This window comes from Simochromis diagramma, unplaced genomic scaffold (genome assembly GCF_900408965.1).
Source record: "Simochromis diagramma unplaced genomic scaffold, fSimDia1.1 OVJJ01000501.1, whole genome shotgun sequence".
NCBI classification, from domain to species: domain Eukaryota; kingdom Metazoa; phylum Chordata; class Actinopteri; order Cichliformes; family Cichlidae; genus Simochromis; species Simochromis diagramma.
The window spans coordinates 3,907,522-3,928,681 of NW_024387320.1; the positions used below are offsets into that span (position 1 = coordinate 3,907,522).

Sequence of the window (21,160 nt, forward strand, 5' to 3'; positions counted from 1 at the left end):
AGAATGAAACAACCCCCTTTGAGCAAGCACTTGGTGACAGTGGGAAGGAAAAACACCCTTTTAACAGGAAGAAGCCTCCAGCTGAATCAGGCTCAGGGAAGGGCAGACATCTGCAGAGACCGGTTGGGGATCAGGGTAGCGAGACAAGATTTGAAGACAGTTGATTTAAGCTTTGCAACACTCCATCCTGTTGGAAGCAGCCATCAGAAGACAGGCACACTGTGATCATAAGGGGATGGACATATTCAGCAACAATAATCAGTGACTCAGCTTCACTGTCCTGCATTTAGCTGACAGAGCTAGCACCTGGTGTGGTCTTCTGCTCCTGTAGCCCATCTGCTTCAGGGTGCAATATTTTATGTGCTCTTCTGCATTCACAGGTTGCAATGAGTGGTTATTTAAGTTATTCGTTACTTTCCTATCAGCTTTAAACAGTCTCATAGATTCACACATATTATAGCCCATAGAAAATCAGCACACATATAGTTGTCTATGCAAGCATATTCAACAAAGTAAACATGCATCACTTTTATATGTTAGTAGTAAAGTTTGGCAAAAAGGGAGCCAAATCAAGCACATTGTGTACATTGTTTCACACGCCTCTTATGGCCATAAAGGGACATTCATGTTGCACCTGATTTACGCTCCTGTGTCTTGTTTTGATTTTACTCTTGCTATAAGATCAGGTAAACATGATTATTAGTTTTGCAGCAGGCAGTTCTACATGCAAAGCTTTACCTCACATGGAAAAAAAATCTTTGGCTGAAAGCATGTTGTGAGGAAAATTGAATTTGTCATGTCCTGCTGTAGGCTTCAACCCCTCCACAGAAAATGTACTGTATGTCTGATCATCTCTCTTTCTGACATTTTGGCACTGTGTGTTTGTCTAGCCCATCCATTATTCTGCTTAATGCATTCTGGCCTGTGAAGTAACTCTGGCTCTTGGATGGACTTTGCCTTGTCACAATAAAATATGAGCTGTCTCTCTAGCTCAGATGGCTTTCGGGGGATGCCGGAAGAAGAATGAGATATGGACACAAAAAGGCTGATACGTTAGAGTTCTGACTTCATTGATTTAAAGAAGCACAGGTGACACCATGATCATTCAAACCAGCTATTTCCCTGTAACAGCGGCATATTCTTTATAAAGAGGGACAGGGGGAACATTTTAACTGATTAAATGTGGAGTTTGGTTTGGGCTGCACACACTTCAGAGAACACAGTGTTCCTGGTTTTGTTTATGGCAGCTGTCAAAGACCGAACACGGGAGCAGTCACAGATAACTCTGCGACTCTGTCACAGGCTTCAGTTTTGCTTGTTTATGAGCCCACATGAAGAAACTCATTTGATCTGCCAAATGCTGAAGACATCAAAAACTTTGTGCACATGAGAAGACTGCGCTTGTTTGTGAGTTCATGTGTGCTGTTCTTTTGTTTAGATTTGACATGAGATGGACTTGACTTTACAGACTGATTGTGAGCCTTTGACTTTAGCTCGTTCAATGGGACTTCAGATAGTATAGTAGTACAGGTGGCATGTGTTTGTGTGAGCATACTTATTTTTATTTACATGGTATGCTCCGTTCATTTCTTGTGCACTGATATACTTATAATGAACTCTGTACTTCCTTACTAAAAGGTAAGAACTCTTGACTCTTTAAAGCCAAGAGTATCATGTGTAATGAATGAGTTTTTAAGAAGTTTTTGAGACTTCTACATCATCAGTATAATCCCCCCCCCCCAAAAAAAAAACCCCAAACAAACTTTGTAAAATGCATATTTAAGGGATAAGTTACAAAAAAAGTTAAATGTAGCAAATACGATAACTAATATGCTTCCAGGCTACTTTTCCAGTAGCCTTGAAACATGTACATAGAAAGAATAGTTTAGCTGACCTGAGAAGGTTTGAACACTGGAGTTCCTTTAAAGTGATGGATAGGCTGTGAGGTACAAATCCAAAGCAATGCATAAATACATAAAATGAATAAGTCATCATCAAAATGAAAACTGCATTTCAAGCTGCTAGAAAAGTGTATGGATAAACCAATGAAATATCTCCTCAGTAGCCAAAAAAGTGAGTGAATTGCTAAGATGCTAATAATAACTCAACAGCTGAGTGTAATTAGTGGGAGTAAATGTTCCTATCTATAAATAAATATCTAATAAATAAGCAAACAAATAAATAAACAAACAGTTCTTTCCAAGTTTATTTGTAATAATTTCCATTTTTCAAATAATGTGAGAAAAATTCTGTGTAAAGTGAGTCCAAATGAACCCAGTGGTTTTAGCAATGAGCTATTTAAGTCCATCTGAGAAGTCTGTGGGAGTACCTCTCTGAGTATCTGGCTGGTTTATTCTAATATTACATAAACTATTCCTGGTTCCTTCTGCATGCACACAAAGGCAAAGAGAATGAAAGTACAGCATCTGCCTGTGGAACAGAGTGGAAACTGTACAGATGAACTGGGAATGGAGGGATATGAAATGCCTGGAGCTAGTCTCCACAGCCACACAGTGGCACCCTTGGTTACAGGCCCATGGTGACAGGACCTCAAAGGTACAGCGGTATCCCTCAACGGCTGCCTGTTTAGAACACAGCTTGCCTCAAGAGTCACCCTTCCTGACAACACATGTGTGTGCGCACATGCAGGCATGCATATACACATTTTCACCCACACACACTCCTTTCTGCAAAATAAGGGAGATGGAGAAGGTGTGAGGAGAACAGAAGCGGGGTGAGCTACACTGTTAGTGCATTTTTGTACAGTGCTCATATTTCACAATTTGAACTAACTAAAACACAATATCTAATTGATTTAACAGTCCAGCCTCCCTTTTCCCCTCCTTTGTAGTTAATAAATGATCTACTGCTGCTTTATAACAATAAAAACTTCACTGGAGTAAAGACTCTGAAACATCCCTCCGACTGTTAGAAACTGTAACCGGAATCACAGAATATATAGAAAACGATCATGACACATTGCTTATGGTAATGATGATATAATGATACAGTCATTAAAAGATAGTTGATACATTTTAACACTGTCATGCATCACAATATCTGTACAGCTATAAAAGAAACCCAAAACACCCCAAATAGGCAAAAAAGAAGGAATTATGTATTTATTCACTGTAATGCATCAGTGAATAAATACACAACTCCTTACTTACTCTAACTTGTCAGAGTAAGTAAAGAGTTACTCTGTGTCCCACAGTTTCAACTGTTTTTTTTTTTGGTCCTCACTGTTAACATCCCTCCACTTCATAAACTTGACAAATGCCACCGCCAGGAGTCATAAAGTCTGCGCTCTGATCAGTCAGACTGGCGAGGGAGTCCATTTAGAGTGCCTACATGTATTATTAAAAATAATGGATACCCATGTATCAGTAATGCATTGCAGATGGAAGCGATAGGCTATATTGCCATATCAATATTTTGGCCCACGCTTACTTAGAAGTGTTGACAGTTATTAATAAAGTTTTGATGTAAATAACTTTTTTTTCCAGATGTTGCGCAATTTTAAAAAAAAAATCTATTTTTTTTTTAAATTTATTTTAAAAAAGTCTAATTAAGAAGCACTTGTACCCATGCTGCCTCAAAATTATACACTGAAGACAAAGCAGGAGTTGTATTCATATTTTTGTGGGTTATTATTAATTGGCTGCTTGCTTACCTTGTTCACGCCGTGTTAGTGTAGCATGCAGCATATAAACCACCAAGAGGTGTCTCATAACTTAAGCCAGAAGGCATTCATGCGACGCTGAGAAGATTAGAACAGATCAGTGAATAGAGGGCGCCGCCTCGTGGCCAAAGTGGAAACTTATGCACTCCTCTGCTACAGTGCAGGGTGCAGTGGAAATATGAGAGCTCCCCTAAACGTTTTCCCTGTTGCCTTTGCAGGACAAAAGAAGTGAGAGAGCTAAATAATATTCTCTTGTTCAATAGCACCTTATTTACACATTATTTAATCACATTTCTATCCTGGTCAGTTTGATGCCATACTTGGCTCATTTTCTTCAACCCCCCTCACGGCCAGTTTAATGGCTAACCTAATATTAACATGGTTGCATGATAATGTTTCGGCCTGAGTTCTTTGTAGTTTCAATGTTTTTTAAGATCAGGTGGTTTTCCTTCATCTAATGAGTCTAATTATATGTTTTGAATGTGTGGACGGTTTAGGCAAGTCTTTAAAATGAGACACATAAGTCAGCGTTTATTTAGATTCTCAGTAAAAACGGGATCATCTGGTGGATTACATTTGTTGACAAATCACTCAGTGTGTGCGTTTCTCTAAAGGCTTAGAATGAATAGCTGCCTGAGGGCATCTACTGAATCTATCACCTGTTGAGGCAGATGACAAACTCTTTTCGGTAGCTCTTCCATTAAACTCTTCTCAAAGCTTCAAAAGTGCAGGAAAAATAACTGGAATGTCCCCACCAACCTCTCTTTGGGAGATGTTTTAGGACTATGTGATGAGCTGGTGAGGAGGCAGAGCCTTAATAACACCTGTAACCCAAACCACGTTCTGTAAATACAAAGAGTATGAGCTGATGCCCTCAGGGTAAAATTCACAGTGTGCTGTTTACACTGAACCAAACTGTAAACAGAACAGGGCTATTTTTTTTCTTTACCGGTAACACTATTTAAAAGTAGAAGATTGATGCGTGTGTGTGTGTGCGCGTGCGTGTATTTGGAAAGAGCTGGGTGAAGGTTGGGCTGTTGTGCAACATCTTGACCTGATACGTCTGTGTAATAGTGTGTTTTGGTGTTTATCTGGTATTGGTGCTCTACATTAAGGATAATGAGCTTTATGATCCTGTATTTATAAGACACGTTTCACTTAAAGATTGCAATAAAGACTAATCTGAGATTGTTATTTTAAAGTCATCTGTGTTTCGTTTTTGTTTTATCCTGGTGCCTTAAAAGGTAAAGCTAGCATTTTACAGTGAATATAAAAGTTATGTAAAAAAAAAAAAATTTTTTATGTAGAACGACTTTTTATTTATTAATTTATTTGGTTGTTTTTTTTATGTTACCTCCAATATATATTATCCTGACCCCATAATTGAGGGATACACCATAATAGTCCATGCAGCAGCTTAGCAGCATGTCTTTATGGATACATAGATCGGTGTTATGAAGGTGCTTCGGTGAAAATATATTTTATGTTACCTTTCTTCAGAGCTTGTCTTTTAAAGGACATCAGTAAGCCGATTTGTCTGCTCAGCTGCTTCCCATTTTTTTTCCAACTGAGGCCTGTCCAAAAAAAAAAAAAAAAAAACCTCCAAAAAACACACAGCTTACAGCAGATAACAACGGATAGCCTGTGGCGTGGTTATAATAAAAACGGATGAAAGGGCAGGATATGCAAAGCCACGCAGTAAAAGCCTATTCATGAGACGATAAAAGTGCCCCAACAACTGGTTGGACAGGCTTGTCCCTCTCCTGTGATGCCATCCAATAGACGAGCGGCTGGCGGCTGCGATGCGCATGTATGCAGTCCACTGCCTCGACGCATCACAGCGAACCGCACTTGACAGCTTTCCAGGTTAGAGGGGGGGAAACAGACTTGCTGAATTTCCACAAGCCAGCCGTCATCCGCATCCACCCAAGGTACAGTTTTTTCCCCCCCTTTCTTCCCACAGCACACCCTACACACACACTCTCTCTCATATCATGCATCATATGGTTGGATTAATGCTGTCCCTGTTCTAACGCACAGATGACAGCGTAACCAGGGCGCTGAGCTGCTGAGATACCAAAACACAGCCGCTTTGTTGAATCGGATCTGCTGTGACTGGACATGAATTCGGCGGAACAGACGGTTACATGGTTGATTACGCTCGGGGTGCTGGAATCGCCAAAGAAGACCATCTCAGATCCCGAGGCATTTTTGCAGACCTCCCTGAAGGATGGGGTGGTCTTGTGTAGACTCCTGGAGCGGCTCAGCCCGGGGTCCACGGAGAAGGTAGGGAAATAGCCGACACTCACTCCCCGCTCTCCTCCGCATCCCCAACCGCCCGCCCGCGTCGGCGTGTCTCCGCGTTGCCCAGCACAGGGAAACCGACGCGGTTTGTTGTCTGGCCTCTCTTTCTGCCCACTGATCCATGAGGAAATTTCTTTTGTAGGTCACGGCAGCCCGTGTTATTGTCTACGATGGAAGTACTATGGTTGCGCGTATGTCAGCGTGTAAAAAGAGGAGAAAAAGGGAGGGGGAAAATACAGGTCGATGTCTGTACCACCCAATAATAATTTGCTCTCAATAACGTAACACTACAGCAAAATGAAGACTGGTCATTCTTTGGGAGCTGTTAGATGCTTTAGAGGCTTTCAAATAAAGGCCTCGACATATGCTTTTAATGCAGCTCTAACCACTCAGCAGATCTTTGCTATCGTTGAAAGAACCCGTTTTATTTTCTCTTTAATCCCGGCGGATGCGGCTTGTATGTCAGTGTATTTTGATAGTGCACGCCGATTGATCCGCCGGGGATGAGGGGCTTTCTGTACACAGACCATTGCTATAAGAGTGGGCCGCCATTGACTGCAAAGGCGCATAGACAGCGATAGACCCTCTCCCTTTTTAAAGAAACAGCGCAGTGTTTGTGTCTGTCAGCTTACCAGCAGCGTCTGCTGGTTTCAGCAACAACCTGAAGGAGGCCATTTGTTTTCCTCAAAAGAGGATGTGCTGCCGGAGGCTATACCTGCACCCTCACAACAACAAATTTGCCTGCCAATGCCCAAACGGGTTTTTCCATTTTCCTCCCTTAAAATGACAAACATCACTCTGGGGTGGAGGTTATGTTTGATCATCAAGCATGCAGGAGAACATCTGAGGGTGGCTAAAAGACAGCCTCCCCCTTTTCTTTTCTTTTCTTTTTTTTATTTATAGGCTACCTATCCTTATATGGTGATGGGTGGAATCCTGTGTGGGCAAATAATGTCTCAATAAGGTTAAATCTACTTCTGTCACAATAATAATGTTTTTTATTTTCATCTAAGTTTTTTTTTGTGTGTGTAAAGGCTTGCAGTGATAAAGTAATCACTTATGTGGCCACAGGTATGCCAGCATATGAATAATGTGCGAGCACCACATAGAGTAATGAGCTTTATTCATATTAATAGAAGGAAAACAAAAAACAAAACCAGATATAAAATATGCATTTTCTCTCTCTCGGGCTAATTCTTAAATGCTTTCAGATCTGATGAGCCGAAACTGTAAATGAATAGAAATATTATTATTATTATTATTATTATTATTATTATTATTATTATTATTATTATTATTGTTGTTGTTGTTGTTGTTATTATGTTTTTTGTTTCAACCAAAACATGCACCAACCAAATAATGACATATTAGCCAAGTGTGATGAAGGAATTTTTAATACAGTGTGTCTGCTAAATTATTATGATTAATATACACTATCCAAGGAACAATTTTTATTTGAAAAACAACTAAAACTATGAAATGAAGATACTTTATCTATCTACCTATCTGTCTATCTGTCTTGACATGTTTACATTTTTTTAATAAGTAGGGTGTCTCTCTGTGACCACAAATTCAGGCTGACCAATCACTATCATTCTGGGCTGCACTGTACAGTATGGCCATGCCAAAATCGGAAGATGTGTGGCACAGCTGGACCATATGTCAGTCGTGATAGCTGCTAGTGATGCTACCTAAAAAGTCGAAGACGTGAACAGGAGACAGCCCTTTCCATGTGTTGCAGCCCGTGCTAACATTTTACGAGGCCCAAGAGAAAAACAAGATACATTTTGCTCATTAACAGTTCAAGTCACACTAGCTGCACAGAACAAAGGCATGCGGGGCACCATAGTGGATTTAAACTTAATTTAAATTCATGCAGTGACTCCCCATTGATACACCTGTTTCCTTATTTTATGCTTGTGACCAGGTGTGTCTGCATTGCTCTGCCATCACAAGTGAAATTTCCATTTGGTGCTAATAAATCTTGAAGCGTGGCCAAGAGAGAAAAGTTACTACACTCACAGGGCGTTTATAGGAACCCCTTGCTAGAGTCATATTGGCCTCCCGTTCACCTTCAGAACTGGCTTAATTCTTCTTGGTACAGATTCATCAAGGTGCTGGAAACATTCCTCAGAGATTTTTGTCCATATTGACATGAAATCGAGACATATTTGCAACAGATCCGTGCATATGTTGTGACCCTACCATCTGAACGTCACAACAAACGTCAAGCCTCATCAGACCAAACGTTCTATATTTAGTGAGCCCATGTGAACTGGCACCTGAAATGGTTTTCTGCTCCTGTAGCCCATTTACCTGAAGGTACACTGTCTGGTGCATTCAGAGATGCTGTTCTGCATACCTTGGTTGTAACAAGCAGTTATTTGTGTTACTGTTGTCTTCCCAACAGTTTGAAGCAGTCTGTGCGTTCTCCTCTGACCTCTGGCACCAACATGATATTTTCTCCCGGAGAACTGCCACTCACTGGATATTTTCTCTGTTTTTCTGTCCTTTCTCTGTAAACGTTAGAGATGGTTGTGTGGGAAAATCCCAGTAGATCAACAGTTTATGAAATACTCCGAATAGACCAGCTCCTCTGGCACCAGCTAGTGTTCCCCATTTAAAGTTGCTTAGATCATCTTTCTTTTCCATTCTCATATACAGATTAAACTTCGGCAGGTCCTCCTGACTATGTTTACACCCTTAAGGCACTAAATTGCTGCCATGTGATTGGCTAATTAAATATTTGCAAAACAACCAGTGGACTTAATAAAGTGGCCAGATGTGCCACTAGATACACGCTAGATACAGCTGCAGCCTATTACAGTATGTTTCACAGAGGGATTTCCCTCCTTAGTCTACTGTGTTTTTACAGCATATATCAGGGCTTTATACTAGTACCAACAATCAAGCATTAACTGCCCCCACAAAACAGCTGATTTGAAAAAAAAAAGTCACCTCAGAAAATTACAGTTTCCAACATAAACAAGCGTCCTGTGAAGAAGCATATTACAAAACTAATGAAAAGTGTTTGATGTTGTGAGTTTTTTCCTGTGGAACCTCCACTCATATACCAGATCCTTGAACTGGTACTCACCTTGAATACTCTGTCATTTTACATTTTACATTTTTACATATATTGATAAACTTAGCAGAAAGGTAAAATATAAAGTTTGGTCAATGATTTATTTGTTGTAACAATGCTCCTTAGCAATAAGTCTTACACCTCTGGAAGGCCTGTTTATTTCCCCTTAAATGGTGCGAAATTTATAAGAAAAATGCTTTTGTGAGTTGAGAGGCAGAGTTGAGTATGTAGCGTATTTTGCTACTGACTCTTGTTTTGAGCTTCTGGCATTGCAGGTACTGACAATCAGGTGCCTGATTGTCAGTACCTGTGAGCATGGACCCTGCTACAGCGGTCAGTTGCCGTCTCCTCCAAGCATACCACATTTGACTGATCTTGATAGGGCCTGTGCCAAAGGGCAACTTCAAGCTAATGTTTCACCAAACCAAGGTGCAGCATTATTTGGAGTGAATCTTACTACCATTTCCAAACTGACTTCCATATAACAGGGGATGTCAGAGACAGGCTACCAAATGGGTATCCCAAGAAGATGACACCACATTAAGACCGTTTTCTCAACCTGTCAGCACCTAGGAACCACAGGCAGTCTTCTACAGATTTGAAGTCTAGGTTTGCAGGACAATATGGCCGACGACTCGCTATCTAGACAATTTCTGGTCTCATAGAGCTGCTGGGAGGCCTGCCTTTCACTGTCAGGCTCATTTGCGCTTTTGTTTGCAACATGTGCACTGGAACCTGGATGCGGAAGAACGTTATGTTCAGCGATGTGTTCATATTCTGCTTTCAGCATTTGGATTATTGGCTCAAAATGTGGAGAAGATATGGTGAACACTATGCTGATTGATGCACCAATAGGGTAACAGCTTTTGGTGTATGCAGTGTGATTGTGAAGGCGGGCATCTCCCTCACTGGAAAAACAAGGTTTCCTTTGAAATTGCCTCCAGGTCACTGGAGAGAGCTTGAGATGAGATTCTGCAACCAGTAGCAATCCCACATCCCCACAGTCTGAGGCCAAACTCTATCCTCCAAGATGACATTGCTCACTCCCACAGAGTGATGTATATCAGACACTACTTCAAGAATTTGCGAGTGGAGAGGATGGAATGGCCCCTGTGGGATCAGCCTGGATGTGCTGCTCCTGCCAGAGTGACCAACACAACCACACTGGCTGACTTGTGACAAATGCTGGTCGAAGGATGGGATGCCATTCCACAGCAGTTCTTCCACATGCTACTGGAGCTCCTGTTTGTTAAATGAATAAATTGTTAAACTGCCAACACGTGTTGTTTTCATTAGACTTTAATCATCCAGACCAATAAACAACACCAAACAAGATCCAATAGCAGAATAAGCTGTTTGGCACTGGCAGAGGGGATCTGGCGAGGGCAACAACACACTTAACTCTGCTGCTCAAACCGCAAATACATTTTCCCCACAATTATGGCAACATTTAAGCAAAATAAGCAAGCTTTCAAACTTTCCAACTAAACCCAAATTTCCTTAATTTTTGTGCTAAGTTCATTCATATTTCTCTGCAAGTCAAATAAAAAGAAACGGCAGTACAGGAATGCTACAGATATGTTTGACCAAGAACGACTGCGTGGTTCACCCCCTAGAGGACTGCTAAGCTTGATTTCATCTATAAAATGTACTAATCAGTAGGCTAAAATAGAATTTATTTTATTATTTCTATGTATTTTTTGTTAGTAGATTGAACTTTATCATCATGAAGATGATCATGTTTTGAATATTTTGCTGATTCAACATAATTTTGCAGGATAAAGCCATATTTTTGCTTACCGACACCGCCCACTATTTTTGTCTTATGTTATTCTTCTTCTTTACGAATTTAAATGGGACAGGAATAAAAACCAGTGCACTCACATGCTAAAGCAACATCAGAAGTTGGTGGGGTGGGGAAGACGGGGAAGGGGGGCATCCCTATTTGTCAACGTCATTTCCCTCGACCCAACGCTGCACTCTCTTCCACTTCCCCGCTGAGAGGGGGGGGTTGTGCTCAGCCTCCCGGAGTGTCAGGCCCGGTCAGTGCTCACACACGGGAGACAGTAGAATGCGCGTCGTAGAAGAAGAAGGAGAAGAAGATAGATTTTTAAGGCAATGAAAGTCGCACGCAACCGCAGTGAGAGAGGCGAGCGTGAACTGGAAGTTTAACTCCTGACCAGCGTTTCCGTTTTTTCAGGTTTACCAAGAACCGAAGAACGACGGCGAGTGCCTGAGCAACATAAAAGAGTTTCTGAAGGGCTGCACGGCTTTCCGCGTCGAGGTGAGTACCCTCTCGGATTTATTTTAGGTGTGTGTAGAGGGGATTGCAATCACTTAACCACGTAGAGAAGCTGTTTGAAACGTAGAGTTTGCATGTTCAGGAGGAGACAATGGACAATGCGTCCATGGAGTGGAGGGACGGAGCCCCTGACAGAGAGGGAGGAGGAGTGAATTAGCAAGCGAGAACAATCACCCATCGCTCGGCTGAGAGCTTTGTTTTTTTGTTTTTGTTTTTTTGTTTACCGTAAGGTGGATGCATGTGCAGTATTTTAGCCACCTCGGTGGGCTCTGATTGATACTGTGGGAATATCCACGTTCCTCACGCGCAGTCTCAGGAACGTGTTGTGTTTACGCTGTCTGATTAATCCAGAAAGCTTTGTCCTCGGGCTCATGCGTGGCTTTACCCTCACCACCATTTCACACTGGCCACCCTATAAACATGTCTCTGAGAACAAGTCACTGAGGCTGGGGATGGTTATGTAAGCCAGTCTTGTCCCAACATAGTTATTAACACGTTATAATAATAACAATAATAAGGTGTAAAGTCTTAACATGTCCCCGGATTAAGCAGCTCACTCCTGGGCCCGTGTAGAAATATCTGGATAATTTTGTTTAATTTCCAACCCCACTCTTCTGCAAATTAAGGACAGAGTGCTGTTTATGGCTGTGTATCAGCTGGGGCATAGAGGGGTCATTGAACCGTCCCACTCTGACAATGCAAGTCAGTGTTCCTCAGCATTGCTTCTCCCTGGTGAGTCTTCCAGCTACAGAACAAGAGGAGGAGCTGGGGAAAAAGCACTGTCAATTTGAGTGTGTGAAACATGCCATTTTAGTAGTAACAAACGAATGAAATGCAAGTAAAGCAAGCTGAGTGTATGCATGGCTTTATTGGTAAAGACCTGTGTTTGCTTTGGCTGACTGCAGGGACAGGTCCTGGCAGCAGTGCTGAGCAAGGATCTGTGTTTCTTTCTGGTATAGTCCTCATCCTATCTCCTCTTTTGTGTCAGGCTGTTACTTTACCTGAGGATGAACCACTCACAAATACCACTTTTTTCTTTCTTTTTTTTAAAGGATGTTCAATCCTCGTGTGCACATGTGTGATCAGCTGTTTGCAAATTTTTTTTGAGTGAACTGTAGAGAGCAGGATTACAGTAATTTGGGACATGGGAGTCCTACTGCTCACCAGCTGCAGGGCAAAGATGGATGTTATCCAGAGCACTGCTGGCTCGGACCCCGGGTAACTGGTCCGATGGTAGATTAGAGCAGTGGGCGCTTGCATGTTAAAGACGGGGGGGGAAAAAAGGCACTGTGCTTTTGCAGTTCTGGCCGACCTCTTTTAAATAGAGTTAAGCTGGACACTTGGCTGAGCGGGGACATCCCAGATTTGCTGCGGTCCCATGTGTGGTTGAAATATCTCACAAGGAACGATGTCGTTTAGATCTGATTTTTAATAATTCTGCTTAGATGCTTGCGACCACGTCTGATATTTGGACGCCTGCTGTTACTTATCCATCAACATTAATGCCTGTGACCACAGGAAGAGGAATCATCAGAGTTCCCATAACCCCTGTGGTCCCTCAGAAAGAGCAAACTTATCCCATCTAGCTACCCCGATAAAACTTAAAGTTCCATATTCCTACAGAAGTGATGATATCCCAAATAGAATCTGGAAAAGGCAAAGCGTTTAGGATTTAGCGTTTTATGTATCTGTGCCATCAAACTGCAATCTTGGTACCAGCTTTTTGAGTGCTTGCCACAGAGATGAGCTCAAGATGCAGCTTTCCTGGAGTCCAGCATGGTTTATTTAAGGTTTCCAGAATATCAGTGTGCTTCGGCTTCAGCTTTGTTCTGTTTAATGTCACTTGGTTGAAAGCTGAAGAGAAAAATGTTTTTTATTTTAATTCGTCTTGTTCTTGTGCCACATTAAAGAAAATCAATAGGTTTTTGTCTTTTTAAAAAAGGGTTATAAGCGAGAAAATGTAAAGCAAACGCTGAAAATCAGACTTGTTAGCCTGGTCTTTATTTTCAGTGGATTTCTGTGTTGTGTCAGCTGTCTAAGGGTCTAAGCAGAACCTTGGCAATACGGCCCTTTAATGATGCTATAGAGGAGGAAATACAGTTAGTACAGCTCTCATTACCCCTCTGGCCCCACTGGAATAGTAACACTATGCCAACCCAGAGACTAATAACAAATCCACCTGTCTACACCAAGTGGCAACCTCCTGGGCTGAAAAATGAAACTGGTGAAGTGGCAAAAATTCCTCAAATGACCACTGAAGGCTGTTGAAAAAAGAAAGTTATAGACTCCCATGTTGAGACACCCATTTATAGCAGAAATAAACATGTTTAAGACCAACTACAAAAAACGTTTTATGTCCCTATAACTGATGTCTTAAAAGCTTGCATTAATAGGGGTGTTACAGCTGCTACCTGTCTGCTAGGATTTGCCAAAACTAATTCATATCAGTGAACTGAACTTAATTGTATTTGTGTTGTTGGTGGCTTTAGGAGTAAATGCTACCATTTTATAATATTTACTTAGCACCAGGTATCTCTCAAACAGTCTATGGTTGCTAGTGTTGGCCACAGACTGAATATAAGTGATGGACACAGTGTTTGGGTCTGAAACGTGAAGACAAAGCGCGAGGGCTTTAAACCTGGATCCTCTGCACTGGCCGACTGGGTGACTGTGGTTAGTTCTACAGTTAAACAACCCTTAGATCCATTGATCTGCGAGCTCTGCAAACACTTTGCTGATGACATCATGGGTTCGATTGCTAATCTTACTTCTTAGGACAAACATGATGATGATTTCGTAAACTGTTGTTCCCATTAGAGTCAGAATTGATCATGCAGTCTTACTCAGACAGCTCCACTCCTCGTTTGTGATGTCTGGTTTCAAAACACCAATTGGGTAACACTCTCCAGTCAAGGCATCAAAATGGGTGAAGTTACAGTGGCTTTGCTCATCTTTTATATACAGTCTGTAAGCTACGCTGATCTGATAAGTTGATTTCGATTTTATTGTTAAAATGATCTAACAGTTTTAAGGCACTAAAAGCGAGTGAGATCTTTAAAAAAGGCATGTATCGTGCTATTTAAAGCCTTCAATTTGCTGTAAGCACCATGAATCTGCAAGGCTAAAGTAGCTAATAAGATTTTAAAAACTCTCTTGTTGGTCTGTAAGCTTGACTTCTTTGTCAGGGGCCTTTTGTCCTGAGTGCAGTCTTCATTAACTCAAACACATGATCAGCTGGATTGAGATCAGCTGACTGACTTGGCCAGTGAAGAGTTGTTTGTTGCTGTTTTGCCAAACAGGAAACTGCTTAGCTGCCTTGCCTGTAAGTTTACAGCATCTCTAACGCTGTCCACCTAATATGAGCGCTTTTGTTTCAGAGTTTTGTTTCGGTGTTGATTTGTTTTCAGTACAATCTACTCGACTCATCCTTCAGTCTCATATTACCCGTAGTATATATGGACCAGGTTGTTCTATCATCCTGTGCAGATAACTGCTCATTTCCTCAGCTGTGACAGTGTGGGAGCAAGTGTATCACTGCTGTAGTGTGCTGAGTCACAGAAGGGTGTTGGACCATTGTTTCAGCCTGCGGGGATCATTACCTGGCTATGATGCTGAGGCTCAGCAGACAAGTCGGAGCTCGTCACGTTAGTCATGTTAATGATCGCCGTGCAAAAATCTTTAATATACATAACTCGTCATGTTTCACCGTGAAGCAAAAGCTGTTGTTTAAACTGAAGAAGAAATCTTAAGGGTCTAAAACTTAATCTTAAGATATTAGAGAAGTGGCAGCGAGTCTTGTAGCTTTTAATCACAAGCACTCAAACACCTACATACTCTATGTTCCACACCACTCACTCAAACAGTCATCCACATTTTCCCTGAGGACATGTCTACAATCAGAGCGGAAGATGAAAGAGACTCGTATCTCACAGTCGCTCATCCTCTGTGCTACCGAAGCGAGAGTAACTAATCACTTGGAGGCACTGCACAGGAAGAGATAGCCTAAGTCATCAACAGAGATACAGTCACTGCCATTCATACTAGAGAGGCCAGTGTCAGGGTGGTGGTGGGACAGACTGTGCTTTTTGTTGTTGTTGTCACGAAATTCCATGAAAAGAGCCAAATAAGGGATACTTATCACATCAGTCTTCTGATTCTTCTGCTCACGTTCATTCTGTTTCATTTACATCTGTATTTCCTTGAAATTACCAGATTGAATAAAGGATGTATAACAAAAGAGGTCAAAGACGTATTCAGTTCATGTCATTTTCCAAAACGGTTAGATGCTCTAGTTTTTTAGTAAACGTCACTCACACAGAAGACTTTACACTAGCCTGAGGAATTCTGATTGAAAATGTTGTAAACAACATTATGTTCCCTGCGTATGTATATTAAATGCAAGGTCTGCAGTTTCTGTCACTTGAGGCGTTTTCACAAATGTACTGCAGCCCACACATTAAGGAGTTGATGTACGAAAACGCACTGATCAAAATGAAAGGATGTGACACTGCAGCGGTTAGCATCATATCCTCACAGAGACGGTTATGGGTTCAAATCCCCCAGCCGACTGAAGCCTTGCTCGGTGGAGTTTGCGTTTTCTCTCAGCCTACCTGAGTTCTCTCTGGGTACTCAGGCTTCCTCCCGAAGGTTAAAGACAAGCAAATTAGGTTAACTGGTGATTCTAAATAGGCCATAGATGTGAATGTGAATGGCTGTCTGTCTCTATGTGTTCGCCCTGTGACGAACTAGCAGCCTCTCCTGGCTCTTAGCCACTGAGCTGGGAGAGCTTCCAGCCCACCCGTGACCCTGAAGGGAAAAAACAGTTAAGAATATCGATGGCTGGAATGGATGAAAATGAAAAAAATAATTCTATATAAAGAAAATTATTATTATCTTTTTGTGATTTTTGCTAACAATAATAAAAATACACATATTAGCTATTTGGCGATGTTGGTGTCTGCATTTATAACAGCTGATAAGATAATAATTACACCTCATACACTCCCCTTCTGGTTGTCTGTCTATGTATGATCCCCCGGCACTACAGCCTGTTTGTTCTCGTTTTTCTGTCCCACCCAGCTTCCCTTTTTCAATTCATTGACTTCTCATTACGGTTAGTAGATGGGGATCTGCTCAGGAGCCACCACCAGTCCCCAAATTGCGGCCTCAATTCATGCTTACGCCATCTGCCATTATCTACTAGGAATGCTGTCCAACCTAATTGAGGATGTGGTCCCAGCTAGTGAAATGACAATCTAAAAAAAAGTAAAGAGATGTGAGAAACACCCTTCAGCTATGTAATGAGTGCTGTCGTTGCATAGTTTATCCACCAGAGGGCACTCTGCTAAAACGAGCCGAGTTAGGCAGAACTGTTTTAACAGTAGAACAAGTTTATTGTTTATACAGCATTGACATATCATCTTACTAAGGACTCATAACTAGTCATGTTAGGGAAATATGCTTTATCTCTTTTAAGATAAAAAAGTTTTAACTTGCCAAATAATGGCCTCTGTGTTACTCTGTATCCTGTATGGTTTGGCTTCTAATAATGAAAAATCATCAATATTTGAGTTTTATCCTCTCTGTGTTTTTCAATAGTGTTTGTTATGTACATTATTCAGCTGACTGTTACTGACTGATTGCTCGGTGTTGTCATCGCTGCGGCCGACTGTCAGGCTCATGTTCTTTTGTCTCTCACCCGTAGCCATTCGAGGCCAGTGACCTGCTGCTGGGACTGAACTTCTCCAAAGTGCTCAGCAGTTTGGTTACTCTGAATAAAGTGACTGCAGGTCAGTTAAAAATGTGCAGTGTGTGTGTGAGAGTGTCATTATGGACGTGGGAGTAGTCATGAGGCTGATTTATATTTCCCCGCTCTTGCGCAGATATCGGTGTGGGCAGCGATTCGGTGTGCGCCCGACACTCTTCAGCCCACCGCATCAAGTCGTTCGAGTCGCTGTCCTCTCAGGCTTCACTGGCCCGATCCTCCAAGCTGCTGCAGAACCAGTTTCGCAGCCTGGTAAGGTCAACACGTGCTTCTGGCCCGTATTGACGCAGATTTGGTGGATATGTGTCAAAGGCATATGTTATTTATCATTACAGCTCTAACACTCTAGAGAACATAAATAAAACACTTAACATTGAACTTCTGATGTGTCACAAACAGTCTGTTCTTATTCTTTTTTTCTGCTCACTGGTTTCTGGTCCAAACACATGACTCCAGTATTACATGCTGCCATTGTGAAAAGTGCTTTTATAGTGCCTGAGCAGAGTTTGCTGCAGGCAAATGACTCAGGGGTTGGTGGAGATGGAGGCAGCAGCAAATTTGCATGTCATCCTCATACATGGAAAGAGGCGTACAGTTACACCTAAGCCATTTTAAAGCATAAAGGGAACATAGTCCTGGAAGAAAAATCCAATTAGTCTAAAAATCGAGTATTTGATGATGATAATGATGATGAATAGAGAAGTTTTTGGGGATTTGATCTAGGGCTGTGCAATATGACCAAAATCTCATATCCCGATATAAGACATCTATTGTCCGATAGCGATATAAATCACAAAAATGTAACATTTTCTGTAAATTCTGTGACTCTCGGGCAGCTCGACTTGCGTGAAGTGTTTCCAGCTGGGCGTCGTGTACCTGGAGTCGAGTATTTTAACAGATGCATGAAACTATACATTTTTAGACATAAGTTGTAACGGCCAGCGTTTTCTTTGTGAGTATTTATTACACAGCGTGCTGCGGGGAAAAGCCTGTTCTAACGTTTGAATCTAAGGTTTATTTATTAGCACTGGCGGCTCTTTTTTTGCTTCTCATCTGTAAACACTCTGCATCCTCTTTCACGCGATTCAGTTTATTTTGAAAAGTCTAAACAGGATCTTGAGCTTTATTGTGAAAGGTTTATGTGGAAAATAAACAAGCGGACACGAGATGGTTTTACCATCGTTGTTGCTAACGACGATGCATAAAAACAGGCGCTTGTCCGTCTGTAGTGTGGTTATATTAACTATAAGAGAAAGAGAGAACTTTAAGAAATTAATATAGCCACTACAGTGACCATCAAAACCATGAAAAAATATTGCTGTAAACAGTTTATTTTGCGACACCACGAAACAAACGGTAGCGTAAAATGAAACGATAGACGTTTTTATATCGTCATCCGAAATATATCGTTATATCGAACAGCCCTAATTTGATCAGTGCCAGGAGAGTAGCCTTTATAATGAAGTTCATCATCCAAGGTATGGCAAATCACAGAAGCTTTCTTTTTTTAGACACTTGTTCAGCAAGTGTCTAAATTTTATGTCAGTGTCTCATAAATTTCTAAGAAGTAGGAAACTTAATGAACAGAAATTATCACCAGAACTGTAGAAGTTTCAGGTTTCTACTGTAGGAACTGTCTCTTACTGAAATCCATCATTTTGCACCAGTTCAGGTCAGCCTGTCTGTCACAACATATTAATAGCAATAATCAGTTTATCACATTTTAGTTAAATCAGAGCAAAGACTTCAATAGTTATAGATGGTAAGATTTACCGTATAGTAGTGGTTACAAATGCTATTTCCATTTCCGTTGGCTTCTCCTCGTCCTTGCTGACGCTCCCGCCTCTTTCACCAGGACATGTCAGAGAACAGCGGACAGCAGCTGCTGGTCAAGGCACGTTTCAACTTCCAGCAGACCAACGAGGATGAGCTCACCTTTGCTAAGGGCGATTTCATCAGCGTGACTCGTCAGGAGGAGGGCGGCTGGTGGGAAGGGATGCTTAATGGCAAGACTGGCTGGTTTCCTAGCAACTATGTGCGTGAGGTCAAGGGCTCCGGTAAGTACCTCGGCTAACCTGATGAGTGATTAACAGGGTCTGATTAAGAATTTATGGGAGACGCAGAACTTCCTGATGTGCTTTTAATAACTAACTGGTTGAATTTCTGAAACAAATTTCACATTTAGAGACACTCTCATGCTATTTCCAAAATTGGACTCACTAGACCAAGATATTAATACCTTAGTGTAGTGATTCATCACACTGTGTTTGTTGCAACATAAAAAATTGGCAGTTGCATCCTTCAGTCCACGTATTTCTAAATAAATCTCCTGCCCCTGCATACCTTTGTGGAAAATAGTATACTAAAGAGAAATCTCTGTCACGCTAACCATTTGCACAGCTTCACAGCTGCCTTTGTCACCATCTTTCCACCCGATGCCGTGACAGTAATGTAGTGCCACATCTGCTGCAGTCTTTTGTTTTTCCCGCTTGTGTCGAGATGCCAGTGACACAGCGCTGCCACTGTGAAGATGTTTTCGAGTAACACAAGATGTGCTTTCTCTGCATGAAGGGTTCATTTTAACAAGCTAAAACTGTGGTTCGGAAACTTGAGGCCAAGAGAAGTGCACCGTCCTTCGTGTCTCGTATTTCGAACATTTTAACCTTGGTGGGAGTTTAAATGACTCGACTTGCACTGTGACCCAAAACATGGCGGTTAATTGGCTTGGGTTGTTTTCTTTATTTGCGTAAGGAATAAATAAATGTATGCCCAATGGTTTCTGTATAAACAATTTATATTTTTAGTTGTATCCAGATGGCCTGGTCAGAGTATTTCAAAAACTGCTGATCTACTGGGATTTTCCCACACAACCATCTCTTGGGTTTACAGAGAATGGTTTGTAAAAGAAAATGTCCAGTCAGCGACAGTTCTTTCGGAGAAAATGTCTTGTTGATGCCACACTTTAGAGGAGCATCTTTCAAGCTGATACCAAGGTAACAATAACTCAAATAACCACATGTTACAACCGAGGATAACCGTAACATTTCACAACATATCAAACATTATAGCAAATGGGCTACAGCAGCAGAAGACCACATTGGGTGCCACTATTGTCAGCTACGAACAGGAAACTGAGGCTACAATTCACACATGCTGAAAACTGCAACATAAGCTTAGAGAAATGTTGCGTGGTCAGATGAGTCTCGATTTCTGCTGCGAAATTCAGATGACGAGGACAAAAAAAAGCATGAAACCATAGATCCATCCTGCCTTGTATCAATGTTTCAGGCTGCTGATGGTGTAGCGATGGGGGCAATTTTTCCTAAGCACGGTTAGTTGAGCGTAATTTAAACACTACAGGCTAACCGACTATTGTTGCTGACAGTATGCATCCATCCTTGTATGATTATGATGTGCACATCTCCTCGTGGCTGCTTTTCAGCAGGATAACGTGCCATATGGCGAGGCTCAAATCAGCTTAAACTGGTTTCTTAAATATAACGGTGAGTTCACTGTACTCAAAGGCTACAGTTAGAATCTACAGCAACTGTGATGATTCCAGCACTTTGAATCTGAGCCACGAAGAATTAAGGCACTTCTGAATGGATAAGGGGGTCCAACCTAGTGCTGTGACGGTGTACTTAATAAAGTGTGCAGTGATTTATAAACTGTGGGTAGACAAACTGGCTTGTTGATGTGGTTTGTGTAATATTGAATTCAAAATAGCTTGAGGGTCAGTGTATACTTGCATCAATCACATCATTTGTTTCCCTTCTGATCGCAGACAAACAAGTGTCCCCCAAGTCTGGCACCCTTAAGAGCCCACCTAAAGGCTTTGACACATCTGCAATCAGCAAGACGTACTATAATTTGGTAAGCAAGCAACTTAACAGTTTTTTTTTTTGCTTTCTCCTGTTAGTATTATTTTCCTCCATGCACCTCTGTGGTTACTATCTTTGGCTTTTCTTGTTTCACGTCTTCCTGTTTTTGTGTGCGTCTTTGCTTTTTTTCCTTCTGTTAATG

The 21,160-nt window shown here is 41.5% G+C and overlaps 1 protein-coding gene across 4 annotated transcripts in view; it reads left to right on the forward strand.

Moving 5' to 3' along the window:
• Nucleotides 1–5,264: 5,264 nt before the first annotated feature.
• arhgef7a (Rho guanine nucleotide exchange factor (GEF) 7a) overlaps nt 5,265–21,160 on the forward strand; it is a 34,859-nt gene continuing 18,963 nt past the window's right edge. The window contains exons 1-7 of one of the 4 annotated variants that reach the window (XM_040005581.1): nt 5,265–5,613; nt 5,723–5,968; nt 11,272–11,355; nt 17,078–17,162; nt 17,256–17,389; nt 18,993–19,194; nt 20,922–21,010. In XM_040005581.1, the coding sequence (XP_039861515.1) occupies nt 5,804–5,968; nt 11,272–11,355; nt 17,078–17,162; nt 17,256–17,389; nt 18,993–19,194; nt 20,922–21,010 (759 nt within the window). In that variant the 5' untranslated portion in view covers nt 5,265–5,613; nt 5,723–5,803. The remainder of the gene's footprint in view (nt 5,614–5,722; nt 5,969–11,271; nt 11,356–17,077; nt 17,163–17,255; nt 17,390–18,992; nt 19,195–20,921; nt 21,011–21,160) is intronic. The other 3 variants (XM_040005579.1, XM_040005578.1, XM_040005580.1) reach the window with 3 other exon arrangements.